Source organism: Ichthyophthirius multifiliis (assembly GCF_000220395.1).
Source record: "Ichthyophthirius multifiliis unplaced genomic scaffold scaff_1120509250834, whole genome shotgun sequence".
NCBI classification, from domain to species: Eukaryota; Ciliophora; class Oligohymenophorea; order Hymenostomatida; genus Ichthyophthirius; species Ichthyophthirius multifiliis.
Genome location: NW_004086454.1, coordinates 76,972 through 94,550, shown reverse-complemented (window position 1 = coordinate 94,550; position 17,579 = coordinate 76,972). Strand labels below are relative to the sequence as shown.

Sequence of the window (17,579 nt, the reverse complement as noted above, 5' to 3'; positions counted from 1 at the left end):
GTCATATTCTGGTTGTTAAAACTTTTATTCGCTTAATTTTGATATATTTGTAAATGTAGATTATGTTTACTTTACAGGAGACTTCGAATCTATTTTATTATTTATATTTTAAATAAAGATTTCTTACATTATTGTATTTGCTGTGAAGACATTTTTTTTATTTAGATAAAAATATATATTTACTTATTTTTTTTATTTATAAAAATAAGAAAAAATTAAAATATTTAATAATAATAAAAATATGTTATTTTTAAATTTTTTTTTTTCAAAAAATATTGCATTCTTATTTCTTTTGGTTTTATTTTTATTTTTGATTTTTTTTTAAGGTCTCTTTTTATTGTTATAATTATATTTATTATATGTTTTATTTTTAAATTTGGATTTATAATATTTCATTTCCTTGATTTTAATTGATTTATTCTTCTTATATTTATTTTTCGATTTCTTCTAATGTTTTAATTTCATCTGAATTTAAATCTATATCAATAGGAATTTTACCTTTTATTAACTTTTTTAATAATAAATATAAAAAAAAATACTTAGTTTTTCCAAGTTCTCTATTTTATTCAAAGGTAAAAGCACCCAGTCATAAATAAAATCAAATATAAAACCTTAATTATGAAAAGTTTCTAAAAGAATACCTTTTAAGTAGGTATAATCTGGTTTATCTTCAAAACCTAAACTTCTAGAATATTCTAAAAAAAGTTCAATACTTTTCGGACACCCTTTGCACAGTTCTTATATAGATTATTTAGTTTTTATTTCTTTTACTTTTTAGAATTTTGCTTGTTTGTTTGTCATTTTCAAACCTTTCCAAGGTAAGCTACCCTTTAAAAAATAAATTAACATATAAGCAAGGCTTTCAATATCATCTCTTCTTGATAATTCATATCCTAAGTGTGCATTAATACTTGCAAATCGAGAAGCACCTTTTTTTTTATTATTTATGATACTTTAAAATAAAATTAATACCTATTAAAGGTTTTTTTTCTCGAAAAGGTATATGCTCATGTGTTTAGGAATCCTTATATTTTTTTGCGGATCCAAAATTTAATTAAAATATTTTATTTATGTTTTACAATTAAATACCCAAATGAAAGTTTTATGAATTTATCTCACGATTTATATATGATTTATAATGCATATATTCTATCGATTTTAATATTTAAACTCCTATCATTAGCACAGTTTTTAAAGAAAATTTTCGATTACAATTTTAAAATAATTACTCTAAGCTTTCTCCTAATTCTTCCATTACCAAAAAATTGTTATCTCCTTCTTAACCACACCTAATTTTTTTCTTTATTTATCTTCTTTTTTTTTTTTTATACCAAAACATGCTTGGAATACCTATTCCTCCTTATAAATTTTACAGGATCTTTCCTTCATATAATAACTTTTTTTTTTAAAAAAAAAAAAAAAAATATGTCTTTTTTGTATTAAAAAATCTTCATATTTTTTATATTCGCTTTTGTTTAAAATATTTATTTTTTTATTTGCTTTTATAAATCAAAAACAATAATAAGATACTATTGTATTTTGTATTAATTTTTTTTTTATGCCGATTAGTTTGAAAATAAAATTATTAAACAAAAAGCAGATATTTTAAAACTTATATGATTTTTAATATTTTATCTAATTTTTTATATTTATATCATTTTTAAAGGCTTTAGTATTTATTCATATTAATATTTTTTTTTTACTTTAAATATTAATTACTTGTGGATGACGATATTTCGTTTCTTCAATTTTTATTAAAACATTTTAGTCACTTTAAATATTTTTTGCTTAATAATGTTAAACTTAAGTTATTGATCTTATTTTTTTACCAAGCTTAAAGTGTCCACATATTCGAATTTCAGTTTAACTCATATATTTTATTGGTATTAAATAATTGTTAATTAGTAATTTAAACAATTGAACTTAAATAAATATTTTTTTATTAATGTTTAATTATAAAATAAGTTTTATTATATTAGAGATATATATATATAAATATATATATTAATATATATAATATATATTATATAATATATATTTATTAATATATATAATTATCATTATATAATTTATATTTTTATCTTTAAAATATATTTATATATATAATAAGTATTTATATTCATTATTTTTATTCTATTGTTACAAACTTTTTTTTAATAATAATAATTTTTATTTTATTTAATTATTTTTATTTTATTTATTTTTCTTTGTAATCATATTGTTTGAATTTAATATTATCATTAATATAATCTTTTTTACCTATATTTTAGCATTTATTTATTTTATTATTATTGTTTTTGCAATATTTTAGTTTTATTTTTTATTAGTTTTTTTTTAATTTTTAAGAAAATATATTTTAATTTTTTTTAAAAATTATATAAATACTATAATTGATAAATTTAGTATTAATATATCTATATATTTAAAACTAATTAATTCAATTTAAACTTTTTTATTATTTATATAAATATTAAAATTTTATTATAACTTTTATTCTAAATATTTCTTAATATTTATTTTAAAACACTTATTATAACTGTCTATTTATACATTTAAAATGTATTTCCTTTACAGTTTAAGTATAAATAAAACAAATAAAAAATATTTTATTTGTTTAATGTTTTTAAAATTAAAATAAAATATATATTACCCTTTATTTTATTTTATTTATATTTTTTTTATTATAATAAAAATATGTTCACAAAGAAATTTAATAATTTTTTTTTTTCATAATTAAATAAATAGTTAATTTATGAAAAACAAACTAATAATTTGATTCCGATAGTTTTAATTGGATCTTCATTTGTAAGTGATTATTTAAGTGATGGATCGTCCTTTGGTATAGGATTAGGGATGATAGGTTTAGGAGTAAATAAATATATAATTTTAAATAATATTATTAATTAATTAAAAGACAATATTTCTTTAGAATATTATGCCTAATAGAATTTACTATGATGAAGAAAATTAAAAACTAATATTTTATTAAAAAAACAGACTAATTTTTTTAAGATAAAATGAATAAGCTTGTTAAATATAAAAATTAAAAATTCTTTATATGAGCAATACAAGTGCTTTAATTAATTGCTTTGATAATGATATTTACAAAAACTATTTAATTTTATTCGATGCTTATAAAAATGTATAATTAGTTTCCATACTGAAGAATATTAAATGAAAAGCTTAGTTTTAAAAGAATAATTATTATTTTATATAAAAAAAAAACATTTAATTTTTAATCATTATTAACTATAAGTTTAATTTATATAAAAAATATTTTTTTATTATTAGTTTATTTAAATTCTTAATATTTTTTCTTATTTCTTTTTGATAAAAATCATTGTTATGAAAGAAATTAAAAAAAAGTTATTTGTATAAAAATAAATGATGAGTTTTAATTTGAAATAAAATAAATCCTTTAAATTAAATAAAAACACAAAATAAAATAATATAGAAAAAATTAAATTAAACATATATATTACATATTCTTTTATTAAATTAATAAAAAATGTGAAAGAAACCTTATTTTTTTTATATAAAATCACTTAAATTTGTTGTGTTTTTTTATTAAATAATTTAAAAATTATTAAATTAAATTAATTAAATTCAATTTCAAAGTTGTAATTTTTGAATTTTATTTTAAATTAAAATAATGTTTTATTTTGTAAGGCTATTAGTATACTCTTAAACAATTATATTAATTTTTGAATTTTAAGCAAAACAGTCATACTGATTAAACTTTTCCAATATTAGCTACTAAAGTGAATAATAAGTAATTAAAGATTCTAAGCAAATTCCAATTTTTTTAATTTTCTCATTGACAAAATCGTTATCATATAAATTTTAAATGCTTTTACTCAGTATATCGTTGGTTTAATGTATTATTAATTTCATATAACTTTAATTAATAATATAAAAACTTTGAAATTCAAAGAAATTTTTGTCAAAAATAGAATTAAACTTTTAATCTTCTATTGGAATTTTTAATATTTCATCATAAATTTTGTTGAAAGCGTTTATATATTTTATTTTGTATTCGTTTATGATTAATTAAAGTTTTTAAAAACTATCAGATTGCATATATTTGGTTAAATTAGTTAAATTTATTTGATTTATTTATTAGTTTAAATAGGATAACTTCTCGATTTTTATTACCACGTTTTTTATTATTATAAATAATATTTTATTTTTTAATTCGGGTGATATAAAGTCTATGTTAGATGATATGTTCTTATATAGTTTATAAAGAAACCTACAAAAATTAATTTGGGCCAAAATGATTTAATCATTTTTCTAAAATTCTTTTAAATATATATCTTCCATATTGTCAGTTTCTTATATTTAAGTGAAAATTTCATGTTTTTTCTCATTATTATTTTAGGGAGGTGTACTGATATTTTTATTATCATTCTTTTTTTAAAAAAATTAATATTATTTTTGTTTAATTTAATTTTTTTATATTACACTAATTTTTAAAGGAGAAAATTAATTGATAATTTACTAAAATCCAGTTTTTATATTATTTTCTGTGCTTTTTTCTTAATTTGCTTATTATATGACTATAACTTATTATTTTACTAAATTTTCTTAATTTTGATTAACAGGATTTATATTTAAATTATTTATTATTTGTTATTAAAATAATTCTTATAATCCAAATCTTTTATTTTCATCTATTTGCAAACATCCTTTAATAAAGTTTTTTGATTCTTCAGATACTTAAGGAAATTAAGGAAATTAAACAGGCACAGTACTTATTTTATTAATTAATTATAGTTCAGTAGTGGCTGTCCAAGGAGTTAACCCATAAAGCATTTCATAAAAAAGAACTCCAAGTGACCAAATATCGCTTTTATAAGAGTACAAATTTTATTTTAAAGATTAAGGACACATATACATAGGAGTTCCTACATTATAATAAATTCTACATTATTCACCATCAAGATCTTTAGAAAAACCGAAATCAGCAATTTTTGGAATACTATCTTTAATTAAAATATTAGCTAATTTTAAATCTCTATGAATAACCTATTTTTAATTATTTTATTTTTTTTAAAAAAAAAATGTATAAAATTATAATTTTACTTTTTTCAATTGTAATTCTTATATTCCACTAACTATGTGTCTAAGTATTTTGGTACTTACAGACTCAGATAAATATCCATATTAACTAATGAGTTATTTTAAATCTCCATTGTTACAAAATTCAGTAATTATATAAGTATTGTTTACGGTTTAGAAAATATCTAATAATTTAAGACAGTTAATATTATTTAGTTTCTTTAATACATTAATTTCATTTTTTAATAAAAAATGTTCTACTTCGTTTTTTATACTTCTCATATCTATCACTTTTATTGCTACTTCATCTCCTGTATTTTCATTTTTACCTTTATATACTTCCGAAAAACAGCCTTTACCAATTTATTCATTCAAAAAATAACTGTATTTCTCAATTATTTTTTTGTGAACATATTGTTAATGAGGTTGCTAAGGCTATACTTATTGTTGCTAAAGTTATGTTTATATTTATTGTGATTAGATAATTTATTATTATTATTATGTTGATTATAATTAACTCTTATGGACATGTTTTTATATTAGACTTGAAGTCACTATTTAAGTTTAATTCTTGGAAAGTTGATAGTGATTAACTTAATGATTAATTTAAGGCTTTTATTATTATATTTAAGTTTGATGATAATGTTATATATTTTATGAATATTTATTCATATTTTAATTTATTTTTCTTTATTTTTTATTGATTTTTTTTAAAAAAATAATAAATAGTATTACTTAATTTATTTTTTTAATTATTTTATATGTATTATAATATTAATTTTAAACATATGTTAATACTTTTTTTTTTAATTTATCTGAATTTCTAATTTAATTTTATTTTAATAAATCAATAATTAATAAAATTATAATTTTTTTTTAAAAAAAACTATTAATTACTTTTTTTTTAAAAAAAAAAAATTAAGATAAAGAATATATTTTATATTATTTATACTAAAAAAAAATTTAAATGAATATATAAAAATATAATGAATTTAAAATTTTATTTTTTTAAATAAAATAAAATTAATTTAAATATATATATATATAAAATTATATTATATTATATTATATTATATTATAATAGATATAGATATTAAAAAAATGTTTAAAATATTTTTTTCAATTTATTTTAAGTATTTATTTATTTAGTTTACATATAATACCTTTATTTTATTAATCATTTTTTTAAAAAATTAAACTATAAAAACTATAATATTTTTTTAAAAACAAACAATTTATTATATTTTTGTTAAATATTTAATTCTATTATATTATATTATCAAAGCTAAATATTTGTTTTACTAAAAGGTTTAGAAATCAATTGATTAATAATTAAAATAAAATTTCCTCATATTACATTTGCGAGAGAATGTAAAAACTAATAAGAATCTAAAATAATGATTTTAAACTTATTTAAATTTGTTATAACTTGTTAATTTTTTTTTTATTCAAGTAATAGTTATGAATATTGATTAAACTCTAAAGTTAAAATATTCATATGATTTAATTATCAATTATAATATCTGGTTTAAATATTAACTTTTCTAATTAAAAAGTTTAAATAAATTCATATTTTGAATTAAAAAGTTTATTTAGACTTAAACTTGGAAGGAGCTTTAAAAGTTTAAATAAAAATAGCATTTAAAATAGTTTTTTTTCTATATACAAATTTATTTATTTTTTTCATCAAAAATAAAAGTTTATTCGAAAATAAAAAAAGTTTATTAGAAAAAAAATAATAGATTTTCAAAAAAATTATTATTTTATTTAAAAAAATGTACTATTTCTTACTATCTTCAACATTAAATATGTATATATAGACATTTTATTTTAATATTTTTTACTTTTTAATTAATAAATAATATTATATTTTACAAACCAAAAATTATTTAACTATTCAATAAATATTTTTAATTGAAAAAGTAAAAAAACAAAAATAAAAATGCAAAAATATATTTTATTAATAGATTTCCTTGTTATTATATGCATAAATACATACAAAATAGGAATAGTAAATCTAACTCCTTTTTCAAATTGTAAAGTCGGCCAAACATATACTAATTAAAAATAGTTAGAAGATCTAATTGGGCTTGAAATAACAATATTAAAAAAAATATTAGATCCAGATGCCTAATTAATATGTTATAAAGACGAATCTTCATTATTATAAAGCTTATAAAAAGACGAAATTTAATATGGTATAGGAGGTATAATAATAGACGTAGAAAAAATCGAAAAAGGATATTAATTTTCAATACCATATTACAATTCAGGTTTAAAAATGATATTATTGAAAGAATAAGAGTAATTAATTTGGAAATTTTTCTATCCTTTTGATTGGCATTTATGGCTTTTTTTATTAATTTTAGGTTTTTTGGTTGGAGGAATAACATGGATATTTGAAGAGAAATAACTAAGTATAAAAAAAATGTCTAAAATTTAAAAAAAGAATCTTTTAGAAATGATTTGGTAATCTTTTTCATCTTATTTTTTTCTTTTTCGGTCAAATTATAGAATTTTTAATCAAGAGTATTTATGTTGTCTTTTTGGCTTTTTATTTTGATTATTTTGGCTATTTATATATCTGATTTAATTTCTAATTATTATATATATCATCAATATGATTTTGATATTGAAAAAATAAAGCATCTTTCATATGCTAATATTTATACTTTTTCCGAATTTTTAAATTCATATATTTTTGAAAAAGATTTTTAGGCAAAAATACATACTTTTTAACGAAATGCAGAAGGACAAGAATAAATACTTGACTAATTTTTTAAATAAAATCAAAGTAACGGTACTTAAAATATTATTATTGCAGATATTCCATATATTGATCACATTAATTAAATGGATTATTGTACAGTACTTGTTTAGAATGAAAGCATTAACAATTTTAGTTATGGTATTATTACAAATTCTTAAAATGCCTTTTTACTCCCGATTTTTAATAAAAAATTATTGTAGTTTAAATAAAATAAGTTCTCGGTTATATTGTAAAATTAAGACAAGTATTATTCTTCTAATTTAACAAATAATTGCAAAAATAATGAAAAAAAATTAAATTTGAAAGAATTTATTGGACTTTGGATTATTCTCGGAGGACTAGTTGTAATAAGCTTTATTTGGCATAAAATTAGTATATACAAAAAAAATAAGAGATAAAGTAAATAAAAAAGTCTTATTAATAATTAAAAAATAGAACTCTAAACGACTCTTTAAAGGAAAAAAGATAATTCTAGTACTAATAATAAAGTACTTTTTGAATCTTAATAAGATCAAAAAAATAATGTATAGGAGTTTTTACTTATTAATGATTATATTCATATTCCTTCTAAAGATATTCATCTTAAATTGCAAGAAGAAATTCAAAACCATATTAGTTAAATTCAAAATATTATCAAAAATCGATTTGATAAAGTAGAAGATAAAATTGTTCTTTTAATCAAAAAATCTAATCTTTAATTAAGTAATGAAAATATTGGAAGTGCAGATAAAAATTTTTGAGTTTCTTTTTTATTATATTTATTTTTATGTTTATTAATTAGTGAAATATCAAATTTTGATAGAAAACAGTTTTTTTATAATTTTTTTTTTTTTTTTTAAGAATACAAAATTATTTTAGATACAATCTAATATTCTATAAATTAACTGAACTTTTTTATATGTTATAAATAATTCAATTTTTTTTATTTATCATTTTAAATTTGATATAATTTATTAAATAAGAAGGGATACTATGAATTTAATTTCTAAAATCAAATATATATATATATATATATATATATATATATATATATATATATATATATCTTTTAATATATAATATTGAATTAAATTAATTTGAGTTAAATATTAAAGGTATTAAAAAGCAAAATAATCACATTAATATTTATATTGCATATACAACCAAAGATTGATTATCTTTTTTATTTTTATTTTTATTTTTAAATTATAATTTATATTTTATTTTTTTTCGATTTATTTAATTAATTTTGTCTAATAGTATTTTCTTACAAATATGTGAACTTTATTATTAATTTAAATATAATTTTTTTATAAATAAGATATTGATTTATTAAATAGAAAAAAAAATGGAAAGAAAATCTATATAAACATTATATTTATTTTAGCAAATATATTTAAAAGGAATAGCATGTATAAAATTAAAAAACAAATAAATAAAATAAATAAATAAAAGTAATATATATTTGTTCTTTTGCTTCATTTTATGTTTAAATTCCAGGTCTATATAGTTCTGATGGATTATTACCTATAAAAGTAAACTAACATTATTTTTAAAAATAAAAATAATGAAAATAGAAACTATTTAAAAATAAATTTAATAAAGAAAGTTAAAATTTATTTAGTAAATATCCTACAATATTTATTTATAGTGAAACTATAAATAAATATATATTAAAATTAATGCCTTTTCTTGAAAAAAATGATGAATTTGATAATACATTCCATTTAATTTGTCTATTAGGAATTTTAATTAGTTTTTTTATTCTCTTAAACAAGAATTTAAAGTTTTTTTAAATTTTTATTCCTTGGAATTCTATGGATTTTTTATTTGTCTATATATCATATTGGACAAGATTTTACTAATTATTAATGGGATTATTTGTTATTAGAAGCTGGATTTTTAAGTATATTTTTACTCCTGTGTATAAAAATAATTAATATCATGTCGATGAATTATCAAGTATTATTAAAGATCTCTTAAAATGGCTCACTTTTAGATTAAATTATGCTAGCGGAATACTTAAATTAACTCAGTATTATATTTTTTCAATAAAAAAAAGCATATTAATAAAATTTATAAAAAAATTAAAAAAGTTAATGCTCTACTTCGTAAAATTTAACTGCATTAAAATTTTATATTCAAAGTTAGCCACTTCCTAATACTTTTTCTTGGTATTTTTATAATTTACCTGAATATGTTTGGAAGTTTTTTGAAGCTTAAACTTTTATTAATTTAGTATTTTTTTTTTGTATAAAAAATATATATTTATATATTTTAGATTTTAGGTTCTATTTTAATATATTTACCATTAAAAAGTGTTCAATTTTTTGGATTTTTAATGATTTTAAGTTAATAAATAATGATATTTTTATCAGGAAATTATAATTTTTTTAATTTCTTAACTATCCTAGTGTAAAAATAAAAATAAAAATAAAAATATAGGCATATTAAATATAAAATAAAAAATTCAGTTCCTTTTCATGCATTGAAGATGAATATTTAAATATATTAATTAATTATAAAATATAAAAGCTTTTAGGGATAAAAAATGTAGAATAAAATAAAGGAAAAATAAGATTATCTGAAATATTAATAATGATATTTATAGTATTAATAATTCATTATATGTTATTTTTTAAAACTATTTTTTATAATGAAGAAATAATAATTTCAGAAAATATAATTAGATAAATATTTGTTGATGGATTATTACCATTATTGATCTTTTATTATCATTGATAAATAGTTTAAGGAATTTACATAATTATTCATAGATAAATAAATAAAAAATATAAACAATAATTATTTAAAAAGAACTTTTGCAATTGTTTTTTAATTTTAGTATATTTAATATCCTCTTTTTCCTTTTTAAATGGAATGTAAAGTTAAAAATCCTCCTTTTTTTAGGACGTTCCTTTTATTAAATTTCTCAATAAAAATATTTAACCTTTCCATATCTCATCTTCTTATAGTATTTTTAGCATTATTACAGGAGTATAAGGAAGAGAAGAACTCATTTTTGAATTAAGTTCCGACGGAAAGTCCTTTTAAGAAATAAGTTTCTTTTATAAGCCTGGAAATTTTTTCGAGAATGGGAAATTATGTGGACCTTATTAGCCTAGATTAGAATGGTAATTATGGTTCTCTGCTTTAAAACCACATATAAATGATAAATATTTGATTAATTTTATTTATAAGCTTTTGTAAAATAATAAAAGTGTAAATAGTCTCGTCGATAAGAATTTTTTTTTTGAAAATAATAGTTAGCCAAATTTTATTAGAGTTAGTAAATACATATATTCTTTTAGTAATAAAGAAGAAAAAAACAGATAAGGGTTATTTATTTTAATATATTTTAATATTTATCTTAAATTATAATAGAATATTTTGGAAAAGAAATTTGGACAAATTCTTTGTGAATAACTTATAAATAAATGATAAAGAATTTATATAAAAATTAAAGAATTTTAACATTTTTGATACTTTTAAATAAGATTATCCTATCAATCCATTATAAAAAATTCCTTTATTTCAAATTATATTTGTTTTTTTAGCTATTATATTAATAAATAACATATTTAAATAATGAAAAATAATAAAATAGAATTTTTTTAAACTTATTTTTGTTAATAACAAAAATCAATTTTTATTTAATAATAATCGCTTTTAGCTCTAGCCTTATTATAAATCCAACTTAACTTTTTGCTAAAATAAAAGCTACGTTAACCCAAGGATGATATTTTACAAATAAAGCTGTTCCATCCTTTCCGACTCCTAACATTAATTTATTTTTTCCTCCAGGATGATAATTAAGATAATTTGTTACATCATAAATTTTTCCATTAATGACAGTCCAAGCATCTTTGTCTGTATTATGCTATGCAACCTTTTTTTTTAATTAATTTTTGTTCTTATAAATAAAAATACTTCACTTAAAGTATAGCCTATAATTTCATTATTATTCTATTAATTTAATTTAATGTAATCTTATTGACTTCCAAATGTAGCTACTTTTTCCCTTTTTTCAATATTTTATGGTTATTATTGTTATTATTGCCCAAATTTCGGAGAACATTGACCAAATTTCGGAGATTCATCGATTTTCTAACCATTATCATTTTGTACTTATATTTTTGGTAAATTAACTTCTATTGGTTATATGTTTGTAAAATGTTTATATGCTTATGATTATCTATACTTTCAAAGAAAAAATAATTAATTTTTGATATATTTATTTTTACTTTTCTATTTAAATCATATTTAATGTATAATAATCCTATTGAAAACCTTATTTTAGAATCTAAACATCAATCTTATTAGGATTACAATATTAAAATATATGTCTATTTTCATGTTCTTATATCTTCTTTTTTTATTAATTTTTTTATATATTTATATTTTTACATTATGTGAGAATGTTTTTATTTCTTTTTTGTGAGGTAAATAAGCAAATATTTCTGTCATATTAAAATTTATTATATCTTTGACTAAAAATTCTTATTATTCGCCATCCTATTATTTACATAAATATATTTATATCATTTTTTTTTGTTAACTTTTAGTATTATTTTATCAGTTTAATAATGGGCTAAAATTTCTTTTAAAATGTATTCGGCTACATGATTAATATTTGTTATATCATCATTTTTATGCCACTTTAATTCATATTGACTATTTTCTATCATTATTCTTATTTATTAATCAAATATATCCATTTATAAGGAAAATTAATTATTTTTTTTTCTTAAATAAAATTATTATAAATAAAGATTTTAAAATGATATGTTTATTTTAAAAAAATAAATTAAAAATTTTAATATAAATATTTTTAATTTCATATTTAATTATTTATTAATATTAAATATGATATAATATAGATAATAAAAAAGATCAATATTAATTAATAGTTATAATAGATTAATTTATAAAAATATTTTTTAAAAAATATAAGTATTTCTATTGAATTTATTAAGAATGGAGAAAAGAAAATTATCTTGGGATTCTTAAGGATCTGTAGACTGAATTCCTAATCTAATTTTGTGCATTTTAGTTTTGAAAAAATTATTAGCTTTGTTATTTTATGTTGAAAAGTGTATAAAGGAACGAAGTTTTTGTATAAAAAATGATTATATTCTGCCAGAAAATCTTTACTATTTTTTTACTTTAGATAATTTTTAGAATTTTAATGCATTAGATTTAGTAATAAATAATCCTGAATAAGGAGAAATTATTAAAGTATTTATTTATAAAAATATATTTTTTTTTTTAGAATATTTCTTATATTAATAAAAGTTTTATATAAGTTGTGTATTTATAAAATAAAATTCAATTTTTTATATCTCAAAATAAACTGATTAGAACATAAAATATGTTTAGTAAAAAAAAAAGAGTTAATATATGATTGTTTTGTTATTATATTTATTTTTAAAATTATTAAATATTTATTTTTATAAAAATAAAATTGTAAAAATATAAATAATTTTAACAAGATTTAAATAACTTTAAGTGAAAAATATTATTAGCTTATTAATAATTGTTATAACTATTTTTCTTTTATTAATCTTATTTAAGATATATGGTGTATTTAAAATGGATGAAACTGGCTTGAATTTGTTTAAATAATATAAATTATTAATAATAGATATTAATTTAAATAGACTGCCATAGAGAAGATAATAATGTAAGAAATCCTGAAAGCGGTTATTTATTTTAATTTTTATATTCCTAGGAATTAATATACATAAATTAATTAATAAAAATTTTATAGCAAAAGAAAAATTTATTTTAAAATATTAAAAATGCACTAATTATTAAGAATGCTTTATAGTTTTTATGAAAAAATAAAAAACATTTAAAAAATATATTTAAAAATGAAAAGTATAATCAATAGCTTTGGAGAAATTAAAGATTCGGCGGGAATAGTGTGATTATTATTTGAACTATTAAAAAGAGTTATTGATTATGTCTTTTAAAAAAATTTGCAAGAATAAAAAGTTAAACCTATAATGCCTCCTTTTATGTGTATTATTTTTTGTAATTATTTTTACAAAAAAATAAATAAATTTTAATAGGTTTAAATGAATGTTTTTAAAATTGTATAAATAACAGGAATTATTCAAGGTAAACTAATTGCTATTGTTTTTTTTATTTATCTGTAATGTATGACTTAAGTTAATAAACTTTATAGTGATATAATATTTTAAATGAGTACTTTTGAATTCGAATTTTATAAAACTATAGACATAATTTATATTAAAAGTAGAATATAAATACTCCTATAAATTAGAAGTTTTTATAAAAAATAATAAATGAAAAAATTTGTGATAATATATTTAAGATTACTTTCAAAAGCTATTTTTTCTAAAGGCTAAGATAATTGAATTTAAAAAAATTTTAATATATATTTTTTAAAAAATCTATATTTAATAATAAAAAAGATTCAATTATATATTTTTTCTTTCATATATAATTCTAAAAATTAATTGATTATTTTTTTGTTAAATAAATTAATTTATATAAATAATAAGAAAAATAAAATATTTCCAGCCAAAATAATATGAAAAAAATAATAAAAAAATCCTTTATTTTATTTAAAAAAGTATTATGTACAAATCTTATTGTATGATTTTTTTTTTTTAAAAAACAAAAAAAATCAAAACTTATTACTAATTTTAGTTTTCTTTAAGCCTTTTTTAAGGAACTTATTTCCTAAATCATCATCTTTTTTGCTAGAAAACGACCTTTTTTCCCACTCACTCTTTTAAAGTTTAACTGGTCTATTTCCAATATATTTTCCCTACATTTCTTTCAAAGCCTTAAGGAAATCTTAAGGATCAAGGAAACTCACAAATCCATATCCTTATGTTTTTTGACTTCTTTTATCTCTAACAACTCTTGCTTTACAAAAAGAAGGATATTTTTTAAAAGAATTTGCTAATACATCATCTGTTACTTCATTTCCTAGATTTCCACAAAAAATTCTATAGTCAGAATCTGGCCATTAATTCATTGAAGAATCGACCCAGACTTCTCCAGCGGATTTTCTCATGAGTTTTTATTTTTATTTTTCTTCTTCTTTTTCAAGAAGAAGCTATCGCTTATTTTTTTAAGAGTCAGGCTTTTTTTAAGTTTTGGAAGACATTGCAATTCGAGCCACTTTTTTTTAAATTAATTCGTTTTAGACATTTAAAGGAGGAAATTCTTAATCATCTATTTCTATACCTTTATGCGGGATTATTTTTATGTCTTCTTCGAATGATTTATTTAAATTTTTTTCAAGTTCATTTGAGTTTTCGGCCCGGAGCTCACTTATATCAGTTATTTCATAGACAACTTTATTTTAAGTTTGGTTCTTATTAGATTAGTTTTATTATGAATCAATTGTGAATGTAGTTTCTTCTTTTATGCTTTTGAAATTCGATATTTATGAGCGAGGAAGGGATGATTGAATTGCTTATTAAGGAAATTATTAAGTTTTTATCTTATAAAGTTAATCTATTTTGGATAATAATGATAATTTGTCCATATGTTTTTTAACTTTTATTATATTATTAATTTTTGTTTGTGTTTTAGTTTTTTTGTTTTTTGTTTTAGTTTTCTAGAAATAAATATTATATTTTATATTAATATTAATTTTTTTATTTTTTTTATTATTGATTTTATTTTTTTAAAAAAAAAAAAAAATTGTTTTTTTAATTTTTTTTTTTTTTTTTTTTTTTTGAATATTTAAATATTTAATATAAAAGTGTTTCTATATTTGATTAAATTTTCTTTTTTTTATTTTTAAATAAAAATTTATATTTAAATATATATAGTAAAAATTATATAATTCTTATTAATTGTATGAAATCAAATATTATTTATATATTATTTATTAAGTTAAAAATATAAAAAAAAATGAAAAAGCAAAATAACAATAAAAAAAATATTGAAAACAACTATTTCAATAATTAAATAAGAATAGGAGATTGGATATGTTTATTATGTTTTAATTTAAATTTTTCGTTTCGTAAACAATGTAAAATTAAAATAAAATATTTTATATACATTAATTTAACAATTTACCTACTTTTATTAAATAAAATAAAATATGTATTTAAAAACATAAATTCAATTAAAAGCAATTTTTAATTATTTTAGATTATTTTAAATATTTTTTTAAAAATTAAAAAGGTAATAGATGTTTAATTTAAACTAAATAGCAAAACTAGATATAAAATTAAATGATAATTTAATAAAAATTAAAGTATATAAATTAAAACTTAACGAATGTAAATAATATTGAAAAAGATTCTTTTTTTCTAAATTGTATTGACGGAAACATACCATCAATAAAAACTTAATAATAATAAGAATAATATATTTATAATAAATAAAATCACTTAACATCCAAAGCAACCAATAATAATGAAAAAAGATAAGTATTTACAGACATAAATAATAATATGAATAATTATAATAGAATGGATATAAAGCTTTTTGAAAAATACTAAGAGAGAACATATAATAAATAGGATGAAGATGAAACACTTCCGACTTTAAAAAATTAAAAAATGTGTTCTTTAGAAAATAATTTTGATGATTAATCAGAAGATGATAGTACTGATTTTTTTCAAAATGATATTTAATAATAAATAAATAATATTATAATGGACGAGAAAGAATAATAAGAAGAATATTCAAATCAGAATTAAAAAAATAATAATACTTATTAAAAAAATTCAGAGTCTATTTAAGGATTTTATAATGAAAATATTATTAATGCATTCCTTTTTGAAGATGATTCTAGTATTTTTAATAATCATAATATATTTGATATTTAAAATAATAAATAAATGACTTAAAATTCTTCTTTTAGAAATTCTGAAATAGAAAATAAATAATAATTTTGTGAACTTATTTGGGATGAAGATTTTAAAAAAAAATCAAGCAAAATTGAAGAATTTACAGATAAATAATTAGAATTTGGAAATGTTGTATTTTCTAAAGAAAATTTTTAGTAGACATCTAATAAAAAATCTGATTGGATATGCTTTCGATGTAATAATCATAACTTTTCCTTTAGAAAATTATGTAACAAATGTAAATATGAAAAAGATTTTAAAGCTATTAATGTTAATTAAATACATCAATAGAATAATGAGTAATTTTAGATTTGTTGAATTTTTTTTTTGTTTTTTTTTTTTTTTGAAAATAAAATGATAAAAAGACTTTTAATTTTTTTTTCTTTTATTTTTTTTTTTATTATTATTTTTAGGTTGGTTTTAATAAGACATTTTTTTTTAAAAAAAAATAATAATAAAAATAATTTATATATATATATACTTTATATTAATGAGTAAGAATTATTTATTTATTTATTTTTGTTTATTTTTTTTCCTCTTTTTAATAAAATAAGTTATTTTTAATTTTTTTTTATTTTTTTATTAAATAAAATAAAATAATTTAAAACAAATTTTATATTAAGTATATATTTTTTTATTTTTATTTAAATTTAAATTATTTACTTTTTGATAGAATTTTTTTTTATTAAAACTTAATGAACTAAAAAAATGTCATTATACATATTTTCTTGACTTTATTTATTGATAAAGTGTCTTTTATATGAAAATATAATAAAAATATAATAATATATATATGTTTTACATATAAAAATAATAAATATATACATATCTTAAATATATAAATATAAAATATTATTTGTTTATTAGCTATTTTATTTTAAAGTTTTATTTTATAAAAAAAACGTAATAATGACAAATTTTCT

General features: G+C 16.6%; 4 protein-coding genes across 4 annotated transcripts, besides 19 other annotated features; 1 reads left to right on the top strand and 3 right to left on the bottom strand. All coding sequences in view use genetic code 6, as the record gives it.

Moving 5' to 3' along the window:
* Positions 1-535: 535 nt before the first annotated feature.
* IMG5_097570 (hypothetical protein) lies at positions 536-1,872 on the bottom strand (the record flags this gene model as incomplete). Its single annotated transcript, XM_004035518.1, has 3 exons — positions 536-929; positions 973-1,396; positions 1,720-1,872. Coding segments are annotated over 3 exons (971 nt in total), but the record flags the coding sequence as incomplete, so codon positions are not given.
* Positions 1,613-1,664: a microsatellite.
* A 109-nt stretch (positions 1,873-1,981) lies between the features above and the next one.
* Positions 1,982-2,053: a microsatellite.
* Positions 1,982-2,075: a microsatellite.
* Positions 1,982-2,105: a microsatellite.
* A 55-nt stretch (positions 2,106-2,160) lies between these two features.
* Positions 2,161-2,200: a microsatellite.
* Positions 2,169-2,205: a microsatellite.
* Positions 2,206-5,734: 3,529 nt separating this feature from the next.
* Positions 5,735-5,774: a microsatellite.
* A 304-nt stretch (positions 5,775-6,078) lies between these two features.
* Positions 6,079-6,132: a microsatellite.
* Positions 6,097-6,141: a microsatellite.
* Positions 6,142-6,749: 608 nt separating this feature from the next.
* Positions 6,750-6,797: a microsatellite.
* A 2,029-nt stretch (positions 6,798-8,826) lies between these two features.
* Positions 8,827-8,876: a microsatellite.
* A 358-nt stretch (positions 8,877-9,234) lies between these two features.
* Positions 9,235-9,264: a microsatellite.
* Positions 9,265-9,681: 417 nt separating this feature from the next.
* Positions 9,682-10,552, top strand: IMG5_097560 (lmf2 protein, putative; the record flags this gene model as incomplete). Its single annotated transcript, XM_004035517.1, has 4 exons — positions 9,682-9,845; positions 9,907-10,061; positions 10,099-10,225; positions 10,285-10,552. The coding sequence occupies 4 exons, from the start codon at positions 9,682-9,684 to the stop codon at positions 10,550-10,552; spliced, it is 714 nt and encodes a 237-aa protein (XP_004035565.1).
* Positions 10,227-10,252: a microsatellite.
* Positions 10,553-11,753: 1,201 nt separating the features above from the next.
* IMG5_097550 (hypothetical protein) lies at positions 11,754-12,533 on the bottom strand. Its single transcript, XM_004035516.1, has one exon. It carries the CDS (start codon positions 12,477-12,479, stop codon positions 11,928-11,930), a length of 552 nt encoding a protein of 183 aa, XP_004035564.1. The 5' UTR covers positions 12,480-12,533; the 3' UTR covers positions 11,754-11,927.
* Positions 11,866-11,905: a microsatellite.
* Positions 12,534-14,360: 1,827 nt separating the features above from the next.
* On the bottom strand, positions 14,361-15,254 carry IMG5_097540 (polyadenylate-binding protein, putative; the record flags this gene model as incomplete). Its single annotated transcript, XM_004035515.1, has 1 exon — positions 14,361-15,254. A coding segment is annotated over one exon (789 nt), but the record flags the coding sequence as incomplete, so codon positions are not given.
* A 113-nt stretch (positions 15,255-15,367) lies between these two features.
* Positions 15,368-15,410: a microsatellite.
* Positions 15,411-15,439: 29 nt separating this feature from the next.
* Positions 15,440-15,481: a microsatellite.
* A 1,541-nt stretch (positions 15,482-17,022) lies between these two features.
* Positions 17,023-17,067: a microsatellite.
* Positions 17,030-17,067: a microsatellite.
* Positions 17,068-17,458: 391 nt separating this feature from the next.
* Positions 17,459-17,504: a microsatellite.
* Between the last annotated feature and the right edge of the window lie 75 nt (positions 17,505-17,579).